At 40.0% G+C, this 12,684-nt stretch overlaps 1 protein-coding gene across 8 annotated transcripts; it reads left to right on the forward strand.

Moving 5' to 3' along the window:
• Positions 1–160: 160 nt before the first annotated feature.
• LOC101883134 (zinc finger MYM-type protein 1) lies at positions 161–12,184 on the forward strand. Of its 8 annotated transcripts, none has more exons than XM_005161557.6 (5): positions 161–228; positions 318–429; positions 976–1,079; positions 3,834–4,115; positions 8,820–12,184. In XM_005161557.6, the coding sequence occupies exons 2-5, from the start codon at positions 377–379 to the stop codon at positions 10,919–10,921; spliced, it is 2,541 nt and encodes an 846-aa protein (XP_005161614.3). In that variant the 5' UTR covers positions 161–228; positions 318–376; the 3' UTR covers positions 10,922–12,184. The 8 variants fall into 8 exon arrangements, with proteins under 8 accessions (XP_005161614.3, XP_073792957.1, XP_073792960.1 ...); XM_073936856.1 differs by having other exon boundaries at positions 339–429; positions 8,763–12,184; XM_073936859.1 differs by having other exon boundaries at positions 339–429.
• The last annotated feature ends 500 nt before the right edge of the window (positions 12,185–12,684 follow it).

Here is a 12,684-nt window from a genome sequence, read left to right on the forward strand (position 1 = left end):
TAAACGGTTGACGATTGGTCTGTTAGTTTCGCCGTCAGGATTTTTCTTTATCATCACTCCATGTTCTTGGCTGTTTACATATATACTCCAATTATTCAAATTACTATTACACACATGATCAAATCAATATTTTTAACATGTTCATAAATGGCCATTTCAGATTTCAACAAAGGGGAGAAATCAAAGAAATAAAAAGTAGATGGACGAATTAATTAACATCTCTTAAGTGTAAGTGCCTTTTTTATCAACTTTCTAAGTGCCTAATAAACAATATTTCACCTCACGATTGAGATTAAGACTTTTTTTGTCTACCTTAGCAATTGTTTTGGTTTGGCTAGTATAGGGTTTGTTGATCCTCCGTTGCTCCCGCCTCGCCATGATGACGTCACAACTGACGCGTTCATTCAGCGTCGAGTCTTCAGAGCTGAGGTGAGTCGTTTTCGCTTTTTCTCGTGTTTACTCAACAATAAAACACACTTTACAGTTTATTAAAGCGACAATCTGCGACTAGTTTCTGCATTGAGTTCACCTCTATCTGTGTCTGCTGACCAAAACAATACAGCAGGCAGAGAGGAGCTCTGAGAGGACAATATGAGTGAATGTGTTTGGGCTTTTCTGTGTAAGTGTTTGTTTATATTGTAAAGTATGATCTTTGAAGGAAGTAATGAGAATCTACTGCTGCAGAAATACGGACTTTGATGGTGAAAATGCTTATGTTCAGTTTCTGTATAACTGCAACAATAATTAGTTTATCAGAGCTGATGAAATCCTCCTTATTTCATGTCAATAGATTCTGTTTTCAGATAATTATACTTATTTCATTATACTTGCATGTTCAGACTGGAAAATTGTCACATTAAGTTAATTTTATTGGTGTCAGCTGACTTGAACACATAATAATCCCACACCGTATCACCTATTATTATAAGATGATTTAATTCATGCAAATGAATCAGATTTCTGTTTCTCCTGAAGCTCCATCAGTGAAAGACAAAGACAGAGTTTATTGAAGGACAGTGAGAAGATGAGTGATCCAGAACCCTGCAGAATTAAACAGGAAGAGGCTGAGGAACAAATAGGTTTGTGTTCATTCATTACTCTAATAATGAGCCTAAACAGCTTCACTTCTATATTACTTTTCATATGACCTTTTATTTTATTTAATCAAGTAACATTTAACAATAAAATGTAGGAGTGTAACAATCATGACAAGGGATGCTCAAAATAATCGATTCACTGTTAACCGAAAGGGTGCGTTTTAAACTGATTAATGGTATCAGTTAAATGATTAAAAATATTATTTTATATATTTTAGAGTTTGGCTGCTGATCGAATGCGAGTTTTTTATTTTTGGCGTTAAGAGGGGCGTCTTTTAAACACAAGTGTTTTGTACGTGGCTCATCCTAGAGCAGGGGTCCGTTCTTCGTACCTCGCTTAAATGATCTAAGATGATTTGGCAGATCCTGGATCTTTTAATCTTGATAACTGATCTCTGGCTAATTTGGTTCTTCAAACAAGTTCATGAATCAGATTAAAATGTCTGGATGAACTGATCTGAGATCGCTGTGTGTGTTGTGAAGGACAGATCTATCGATCCTCGAAATCATGATCAGCAATGCAGCAATTGGCTGACGGCACAGTAGCGTAATGACATCATCTGATTAATATTCAATTATCCATGTGAGCAAAATTACATCAAATTAGCAGTAAATGGTTTTTTATGACTCAATAATCTTCCACATTTGTTGTGAGCTGCAGGCTTTACACTTTCATGTGTCAAGAGTATTCATCATGTATTTCAATGCAAATCAATGTATTTAGTTCTACATTTAGACAAGATTTTCGTTATTATAGTAACCGTTTTTAATCGGTGTAAAGAATAATTGGATGTTTACAAAAGCAATTTGATATTGGTAAAGGCGTCTGCAATTTTTGTGTAGCATCAAATCACCGTCATATTAACTGTCAAAACATGTTTATGACTGCATAAATGTATTATTGCTTTTAAAACAAGTTACATATGGTGCATTTCTATTATCATACACAAATTGTATTAAAGCGATTTAAAAAGTTCAAATCAACAAGTTTTCTCTTGGCACCACCAGGTGGCAGTCTTTGTACTTTCATTTCAGAGTGCAGATTGCATAAGTTTTATTAATATATATATATATATATATATATATATATATATATATATATATATATATATATATATATATATATCTATATATATATATCTATATATATAAGTTATATATATTAGTTAAAAATATTTACTATTTTCCCAAGTGTATATAACTACTGTAAGAAAATATGAGCATTTGATACATACTTTCAGTATTATCTTAGCATGAACTGACTCGATCTAATCCTGTTTATATGAATTGAACCTGCTCCTGACCAGGTTTGATATAACAGAACTGTTGCTATGACAACAACTCTCAGATCAACTTTCGTCAAATCGTCAACATCCAAATCCAGCCAACTGAGTAATCCACGTACGAAGAACTGACCCCAGCAGTGTGTGTTGTCAAGACAACTGCAGAGAACTTTGAAAGACAGAGGAGGGACTAGTGCTCGCTGTTTCAAGTTATCCAGAGCTGTATGAGTTTACAAATTTCGAATATCACAATATTATTAAATAGTACAATTGTAACAACACGGACAGCAACACTCTTGCACAATCCATACCCAGCTGATTCAGTCATTTGCTAGTGACATAAAAAAAGAGCACCGCACTTTGTTTTTCCTTGTCAACAATAAAAGGCAGTGTGGTGCGCCTCGCGTTTTTGGAGGAAAAAAGTGCGTTTGCTGTCATCGCCCCCTTAAAGTGCAACTGCAACACATATTTGTTCAGTCGTTGGACGGTAACGTGTAACCACACGTGCCTACAGACATATTTGCCAAAGAAACAAAATGGTAGAAGAAAATTGCTGTTTGATACAGACGAGTTGGTGCCAAAACAGCGCTGAGACTGATGGCCTCCTGGATCTGCGTCATAAACACAACACATAGGTTTTAGCTTTCATTTTACAGATTATAACGCATGTATGCAAATTAATGCAATATCATATTTAAACAACAAAACTGTTTACAAAAAGTCAACATATGCGCACGTTGTCTTTTCATCACGCAGCGTGCGCACTTGAATCGCGAATGAGAGAGGAAACCACATATCAAGACATAATCTTTAAAATAATGATTTAGTTAATGAAATGTAAAAATGTTTTGAGATATAATAATAACAGCATGGCATTAAATAAATGCATATTTTAATGGAGCGAGCGATTTGAGGAAGTCGGCTATTTTTCTTTGACAAAAGACAATAAATATGATTGAAAAAAAAAAAAATAGCCTATTCCCGTTCTTAAAAAGGATCAGTCAGTGTTTTCATCTTGTAATCTAAATGAATCATTTTAAGTGAAATTGTTTAGGGCAGGCCTATTTATTTTATTCATTTTATTTCGTTTATTCTGTTCTTCTATGCTGTTGGAAACACTGCAGTTGCGTGAAGATGCTCTGTTGTCATGTTCTCTTATTAATATGCTAGCATGTTGAATTAAATCAATATTTTAAATGCAATATTTAATGTGTCAGACACAAAATAGACACGTCATTTTTTTAAAATATTAACCTGACCAGTTAAACGTTAATATTCGATTAGCGAGCGGCGGTTGTCAGTTAGCGAAGTTAACCGAAATGAGCATCCCTAATTGTGATAAATGTATGCACTGCGAATTGAGAAATAATACAATGCATCAATTTATTAAATTGTATGAATGAATTGAGATTCTCAGTTTAGCTGGTTCTAATCTTATTTCTTTAATTTTCAGATGTGATGGTGAAGGTGGAGAGTGAAGTACTGAGTGAAGATGAGGAGAAACATCATGTCAGTGAAGAAAAAGCTCCCATAAAGACCGAACAGAGTTTTTTAATGAACAGCACAGCTGTAAATGATTTCGCCTGCACTCAGTGTGGAAAGAGTTTCAGCCACGAATGCGATCTCAACCTTCACATGAAGATCCACGCTGGAGAGAAATCATATCCCTGCGTTGCTTGTGGGAGGAGTTTCACACATGTATCATCTCTACGTATACACACAAAACGAATTCACAGTAAGTAGATCATCTAAAGTTCCAGCTCTTCCAGGTTGTATTGGTTTATAGAAGATTCACAAAGTCTAAAACACTAAAGCAGGAGTTCTCAAACTCAGTCCTGGATAGGGATGGGTCTTGTTAAATTTTTAACGGTATTACTACTTTTGTCGATACCACTTATCGGTTCGGTATTTTAACAGTTCACTTATCTGTAATTTTTGTAGTGTTTTTTAATAATAAAAACACAAAGTGAACATAATTAACAACAATTTATTTTATTATAACGTTTTTTATGTCAAATAAAACAAAACCAATAATTGTAAAGAGAATAAATAAAATATTTTCTGTAAAAAAATGTACAATGGTTTGAAGGAAAACGACTCAGTTTTTCACCTTTTTTTCTTCTGGAGAAAAATCAACTTGTTTGCCTTTTCTGTCAGAAGTCGGGATCTTTCGTGGTTTATGGCTATAACAAGCTGTCTGTATAAACACACACACACACACACACACACATAGACACACAGCACCAAGCAAGCGACACACAGCATCACATTCTCTCATTCACACACACACAAACATAGACAGCACTAAACAAGCGACACACAGCATCATGCTCTCTCTAATTCACACACATAGACACACACATATGCGTGCTTGCTCGCTCGGGAGCGATATTGTTAGACAGCCCGCTCCCGTTCAAATTACACCAGAGTAACCGACCACTCCAGCGATTTATTTGGAAATTTAATCCCGTGCTGCAAGAAATCTGGTCTGGGCCCGTGCCTCCCACGCTACAGCCGCGGGAATGCAGACCTCTATCCAGAAGTATCGCTGTAACAGCCGAGAGGAGAGGAAAAGTCACGCCAGCTTGTCAAATGGGCCACAATGAGAGAGAGAGAGATGGAGTTTACTGTCATTCTCTCAGTCGCAGTGAAATAGGAGCTTCTGCTGTGTGTCAGTGAAAGACTGTCCAGCAAACACACACGCAGTGAAACTGAGCACAGCTTCTGCGTTTTTTAAGTAGTTGGAGCATTGTAAATACTCTCCTCCCTCGCCATAGCTAAGGCAACATATGAGAAAAATGGCATCAGTACATAATAACCGATTATGATTATTACTGAACCGATATTGAATTGTCTAGGTCTGCATCGCGGTGCACTGGAGAAACAATTAATTTTGACACCCCTAGTAAGTAATGTTTACCCTGTAATATCTCTCCAGTACAGATAGCAGAACTGTTAATGTCAGAGCTTAACGATGCTTCGGTCTTTTATAATTTAGCACTGATACCGATAAAGTACCAGGTTTCCTGGAGGTTCAGAGTTTTGCAGATTTTAGCTCCCAACTTGCCTCAACACACCTACAAGGATGTTTCTAGAAAGCCTAGTAAAGCTGCGGTCACACTAGAGTTTGAGCTTGCAAAATTCTGTTGTACGGCACTGCGAAAAGGGGCGGGATAAAACAAGATGATTAGACATTTTAAAAAGCGCGCGATTGGTCCATATTTTACATTTCTGTCCAGAGAGGACATGTTTTGATAATTGTTTGGTCTCTCACAGTCAAGTCATGTGATTTCGCAGGTCAGAGTTCACCAAGCTTGAACTTTGCAAAACTGCGAAATTTGACGCACGAACTTGCATATGAATGGAAGTCTATGGGGGGAAAAGTGCAGTGTGACCGCAGCTGAAGAGCTTGATTAGCTAGCACAGGCTGGCATGGGCTGGTAAAAGATTCTGAGGGTATGATAACCTTGGATAAAAATATCACGATTTTTATGGTATTGTGACTGCTGCTCTAAAATATATATTTTTGCAATGGTTTGGTAAAAAAAACTAAAGTTTTTCCCCTTTTTGAACAAAATAGATTTTATTTTGAGAAACTTTTAGAATATTTTTGTAGGGATAGTTTACAGATTGACCCAAAGAATGACCAGTCTGGTAGATGAAGAAGAGCCGGAGTCAGAGATTTAAATAAATAAATCAAGTTTACTGAAGATAGTTTGCAGTTTCATCCGCAGAAGCCAGCTTCAACACTCGTAATGAGTTCATAGGCCGCTCTGCTTACAATCACCAATCAATAACAATTATACTCTCACATAACGTCATTAACTGCGTCATACATACAGGTGTTCTAGCCTGATTGGTTAAAACACAGATAGACTGGGAACATTTGCACGTGGGGTTTGTGCGTATATTCTGAACAATATCTAAACATAAACAATAGACATCCCTTAGACTGATTATTAGAGCTGACTCCAGACCTGTGAAACGGATCAACAATCAAATAAAACACACACACACACACACACACAAAGTATAATCTGTTTCTTATCCAAGGCTGAGTGTACTGTCAGCCGTCTTTATCGAAACTGGTTAAAAACTGGTATAATCTACATTCAGGCAGATATATTCTTACTACACAAAGTCTATCTTGAATAAAAAGTAGAATCACTTTAAAAGATTTAATCGTAAAAATAGACATTTTAGACAATATTAACTCCTAGAAATAACAATAGAAACAGCTGCTTCCAGTCCTCAGTTCCACTCAAGGTCTCCATGACCTCTGACCTAGTTTGCTGGCTCCTGAAAATAGTCATAAAGAGACAGGCAAATGCACTGAACTTATAAAAACGTACTTATATTACTTATATTAAGCAATGTGTTAACTTATTCATTAATTCAAATCAATTCACAGTTAAATACTGAGAAACAGGATGATGAAAAGGATAAACGTTGGTCCATGATGAGATGGACTGGAAAGCAGAAATCCGAATCCTTCATTTTGGAGCAGTAAACATGTCAGGCTAAATAATTCAAATATAGTCTTCTGCTGTCTTCATTAGTTTCAAAAACACAGATTTTCTTCACAAATTAAAACGGCTTCTCTGTATATCTTTTCAGCCAGAGATACTGTTGTTCTAAAAAAAATTACTGCTGAAGCCCCTATTTCTCTGCGATTGAGGGAATGAAAGTACTCCATTTCTCTCTCTCTCTCTCTCACTGTGGCCCATTTCACCTGCTGGCGTGACTTTTCCTCCCCTCTCTTTTCATCTCGGCTGTATGCATTCCTGAGGCTGTACCTGTGCTTTATCGGAGGACCTGAACAGATTTCATGTGTCGCGGGAATAAACTTCTGAGTAAAGCGCGGGAGCGGTCGGTAACTCTGGTGTAATTTTAACAGGAGTGGGCAGTCTAACAATATCGTTGCCAAGCGAGCGAGCAAGCAAGCGCGTGTGTGCGGGTGCGTGTTTGTTGGGTGCTGTCTATGTTTGTATAGACCTTTTTCATGGCTGCTGCATGGAGGGCGCCATAGCGCCCAGCGTCTTCCGGTAGAATGCTAAAAACTTCCAATTACAGCGTGTACAACTGATAATTTGCGCTCCGAAAATGGCTTTCAATACCGTTTTCAATGGATAACAGAGTGTTTTTGTGACACACAACCTAGAAATGTGTCTGTTAAAGCCGTTATAATCTGTCACATGTGGTTCAAGCGCGTCAGAGATACAAGAAAAACGTTCTCCTAGTTCACGTGTCTGCCGTCAGAAATACAGTGTGTGTGTGCGTTCCCAGCCTGTCAGCTGTTAGCTCAGCGGCTCTTTAACACACACACACACACAGAGAGAGATAGAGAGGGAGAGAGAGAGAAAACCAGAGAACTGGCATGAAACTCAACAGGTATGAAAGTCGTGCAATTTACAAAAATGAGCAATAAAAGTCTGTTATTGATCCTCTGCTGGCTGATCTGCTGTTCATGCTAATCGCGAGCCGTTTGTGTTTTATTTCGTGTGTTGTTTTCACCACGGTTTGTGTTTTTCTGTGATTTCGAAATAACACTCGCCTATATTTTCACTGTCACAGTTATTAAATCAGTGTGTCAGTGGCACAGTACAGGCTACGTGTGTGTGTGTCAAACATTTTGGTGATTTACATTAGTTTGGGCTGGTTATATATTTGAAATAAAGAGAAAATGTTGACTTTAGCGATGACAAGGCTTCATTTAAACTGCAGAAGATGCCGTCTGACAACGAGGGGAAAACGCCTCACAGCAGCTGTTTTCCATCCTATTAGATCGCATTTCTTTAAATGATCAGTCCAGGAGATGCTGCTGATGGACAACAGTATTAGTTCAAAGAGGATAAAAGCAGGTAAAATAGATTAAAACTATCGTTTCAAAGCTGTCCAAATGTGACTGTTTACACGCATCAGCTGCCGACCGGAAGTTCTTCGCATTCTCCTTGCGCATACACGCAAAGCATAATGGGTAATTTTGCGTTCCAAGAAAAAGGTCTATATGTGTGTGATAGAGACAGTGTGGTGCTGTGTGTCCGTCTGTGTGTATTTATACAGACATCTTGTTATAGCCACCCTTCAAAATCGTACATTGCCTCAAAAGCATCGTCACTGCACCGTGATGCACAGAGATATCGAATTGAACTGATGGCATGATAATCGTAACCGAACCGTTAAACCAATATAGGTTCACACCTCTACCGTTTATCAACCCATGCCTAAGCCCAGGTGTGTCTGATTGGAGCTAAAACCTCCAGGACCGAGACTGAGAACCCCTCAATCCCAAAGAGATATTCTTGCTTTTGATGAATCCTTTCATTTGTTACTGTTTCGGCTCTGCTCGAGCCGAGACTGTGTGTGTTTTTCCACACATTAGGGTTTAATGCGTCTCCCACTGTGGCGGATGTAATATCTCAGCTCAAAAACTTCTCAGATTTGGACTTTCAATCAAAACATGAAGTAATAAAGGATGGACGACCAATGCCGGAGCTAAAGGACTTGCTTCAAACGACGGGACAGAAGATAACTCGATCCTTTCAAAGGGATTGGTACGACCGAAAAGACTGGCTGTGTGGCTGTGCCACAAGAAACCGCCTATTCTGTTATCCCTGTCTTTTGTTCTCAGCTTGTGACAATGTATGGACTGACACAGGGTTTTGTGACTTAAAAAATCTACCAAGAAGTCTCACCAAACACGAATGCTCAGCTACTCACATTCAAAGCCAAATCGCTTTAAAAACGTTTGGAACTTCGCAGATAGACTTGGCCTTAAACGAACAACATAAGCTAAACATTAGCATTCACAATGCTATGGTGAAGGAAAATCGAGAGGTTTTAAAAGATCTTATTAACGCAACCTGCTTCTTAGCCAAACAGCAATTGGCGTTACGCAGTAGCAACGACAGTGCAAGCTCTTCCAATCGTGGGAATTATGTTGAGCTATTGCATGCTTTTGCCGAGAAAGACGAGAGGCTTGCAAGACACTTGCAGACATCTACTCTATTTTCTGGCTCGTCAAACGGTATACAGAATGATTTAATTGAAGCAATGAGTCACGTGATCAGAAGTGACATCAAAAAGGACATTGACCGGGCATCATTTGTTGCCGTACAAGTAGATGAGACAACGGATGCCACTAACAAAGCCCAGATCTCTGTCATTTTGCGTTATGTGGCTAAAAGTGAGGCGGCCTGTGAAGTGAGGGAGGCCTTTCTGGAATTCGACGATGTAAGTGGTGACAGAAGCGCCTCTGCTGTAGCCCAGTATGTCCTGGGAGTGTTGGAGAGATACAAGTGTGTTGACAAGCTGGTAGCTCAGACCTACGACGGAGCATCTGTAATGCCATCCGAGCTTAATGACCTGCAAGCGAAGATTAAAGAGAAGGTTCCTCACGCCATGTTTACCCATTGTTATGCACATAAACTGAACGTAGTGCTGCAGGATTCAGCAAAGAGCATGTCCGAGTGTAGAGCCTTTTTTAAAACAATTGAAGGACTAGGAACATTTTTCAACAAGTGCACAAAGCGCACCCAGTTACTGGATGACGTTGTGAAACGGCGTTTACCAAGAGCAGCGCCCACAAGATGGAGCTCAAAGTCGAGACTGTTGCAAACTACAAGCATGTACCAATCTGACCTGCTTACCGTATTTAGTATTATGATTGAAAATCCAGACATCTGGGATAATGACACTGTAATTATGGCCTCTGGATATGAGCGGTGGCTATCAAAGGCATCAACATGCTTTCTCATCATGGCATATGATGGAATCTTCAATGAAACGGATGCACTCTTCAGAGTACTGCAAAACAAAGCCATGGACATTGGGTTTTGCTGTGCACGAATACGCGACACAATTGGAGCTGTGGAAGACCAGAGGCAGGAGTTTAAGAGTTTCTACGAGCGGTTTGAGCAGAAGTGCTCCTCACTTGGTCTGACAGATAGTGTGCAAAGTCAGCAGCTGGTCAGAGATGAGCGGAAACGATTGTTTAGTAACATTCTGGACAACATTACTGCTCAGCTGAGAGCAAGGTTTGATCATTTTAGCGGTCTATCTTTCCTTGGTTTGGTCGACTGTACAAGATTTAAGGAAATGTCAAAACACTTCGATGACGCCAAAGTGCAGAGCTTGTCCAAATATGCCAAGTTTTTTGACTTTGTCAGACTAAAAGCTGATCTGATCGGACTGTACAGCTCACAAACAGTGCGGAATGAATGTAAATCCCCTATACAGCTTCTCAGCTTTTTGACCCAGAAGAACCTGACGCAGGCTGTTCCTGAAGCCACCAAATTACTCCAGCTGGCTCTCACTATACCGGCTACTCCAGTGTCTGTGGAAAGGTCATCCTCTGCTCTGAAACGACTCCAATCCTACAGCCATAATCGCACCTCTCAAGGACAACTTACATCCCTGGCAATCTTCTACATTGAGACTGAGAGACTTCAGAAAATAAAAGAAGATAAGGAGGACTTTTACGCCAAAGTCACAGAGATTTTTATTCAGAAAGAGCGGAGTATGGACTTCATTTACAAGTAATGGTAGGACCAGTGTGCAGGAGAGAAAGATCGAGCACACATCGGCCATGATGCTCTGTTGCTTGTTTTTCAAAAGGCTATAAACAAACTTAAGGGGATAAAAATGGTAGTTTAACGTTAAGTCAGACATAAAGGAATAGTATTAAACATAATGATTCCTTCCATTTATACAGCGCTTTTCTGGACACTCAAAGCGCTTTACACATTTTTTGGGAGGAATCTCCTCATCCACCACCAGTGAGCAGCATCCATGTGGACGACAGGACAGCAGCCATATTAAAGCCTGGTTTATACTTCTGCGTCAAGTGACCGGTGTAACTCATGGCGCATGCAATGCACGTAGCTGTGCATTTATACTTCTGCCCGCTGTCTCTGTTGGTCTGAATTAACACTTCGGAAACGCTAGTTGGCAGTGAGGTGTAAATGTTCCTCTGTGTCGAGTTTCTTCGCTGCTGTTTTGCTTTTCCTGAACACTTCCTGGATGTACAAGTGACTCAAACTCGCTTATTTTGAGGCAGGAACCGGCGGACGGGCAACAACTTTAACTATGAGGTAAACACAAAACAAAACTTTCCATCCGTAGCTCCTTCACGGGACTCCACACTTGTAAACATCGCTAGCGCCATTCGCGAGGCTCTCGGTCCAGCCCAGACTCGTCAGCGCTACCAAGCCGACCAATCACAGAGCTTGCGCTACACGTCGTTGCGACGTGTAGTTACATTTTTTTTAAAGGTGCACGTCAGTGACGGCCACGGCGAAGGGCTATGCGTTAGCGCCATAGCATACGCCGGTGTTTGACGCAGAAGTATAAATCAGCCTTAAGCCAGACCGCACACCAGCTGATTGGTAGAGAGCAGACCGAGTGATGAACCCAGTTATGATATGGGGAGGGTTAGGAGGCCATGATGGACAAAGGTCAGTGGGCAAATTTGGCCAGGATGCCAGGTTAAACTCATACACTTTTTCGAAGGACGTCCTGGGATTTTTAAGGATCGCAGAGTCAGGACCTCTTACAGTATGGTGTCCCTATCAAAATACAGGGGCGTTAGGACCCACACAGACCAGAGGTTGAGCGCCCCCTGCTGGTCTCACTAACACCACTTCCAGCAGCAACCTAAAATTCCCATGTGGTCTCCTATCCCAGGTACTGACCAGGGGCCTCATGTATCAATGCTGCATAAGCACAATAACTTTGCGTATGGCAAATTTCACGCTCACGTTTGGATTTACTAACGATGAAATAAACGTAAGAATTTTAACTTCATGCCTGGCGTACGTGCATTTCTTGTGTGTGTCTGTTTTATTTCCATTGGCAACTCCTAGATGCAATTGTGTTAAATTGCACACTACAAAGTGTCTTTGAGCCGTGCAATGGCAGCTGTATGAGACGGGTTCATCCGCATGTCTAGAAGGTATATGAGGTTTCCATACCATGCAGTTGACCAGCCAAACATTAAAAGCACAATTGGCAGCGATCACCGGTTTTCCCAAAGTAATCGGAGCTATCGACTGCACGCACATTGCTATGAAGGCACCATCTGAAGACGAATTTGCATACGTGAATCAGAAACATTTCCATTCAATAAATGTGCAATTAATATGTGATGCTCAAATGATTCCTACTTGTCTTCCTCGTGATGAAGAATAGGCAAAATCTGATTTGTACAGGGGCAAAAAAGATGAATGAGTTCATCAGACGGTGGATTCAAACCGGGTTTATGATCTAACGTGTGCAGGGCCGGAGCAAGCTGAACTGCCGCTCTA

The sequence above is a fragment of the Danio rerio genome, chromosome 22, assembly GCF_049306965.1.
Source record: "Danio rerio strain Tuebingen ecotype United States chromosome 22, GRCz12tu, whole genome shotgun sequence".
Taxonomy (NCBI): Eukaryota; Metazoa; Chordata; class Actinopteri; order Cypriniformes; family Danionidae; genus Danio; species Danio rerio.

What these genes read in the sequence shown, in the direction of transcription:
- LOC101883134 (XM_073936856.1), top strand. Translation starts at nt 377, where the DNA reads ATGATGACGTCACAACTGACGCGTTCATTCAGCGTCGAGTCTTCAGAG. An exon ending in GTCGAGTCTTCAGAGCTGAG is followed by an intron (nt 430 to 975) that starts GTGAGTCGTTTT and finishes TTTCTCCTGAAG; the next exon opens with CTCCATCAGTGAAAGACAAA. An exon ending in ACACACAAAACGAATTCACA is followed by an intron (nt 4,116 to 8,762) that starts GTAAGTAGATCA and finishes TCCACACATTAG; the next exon opens with GGTTTAATGCGTCTCCCACT.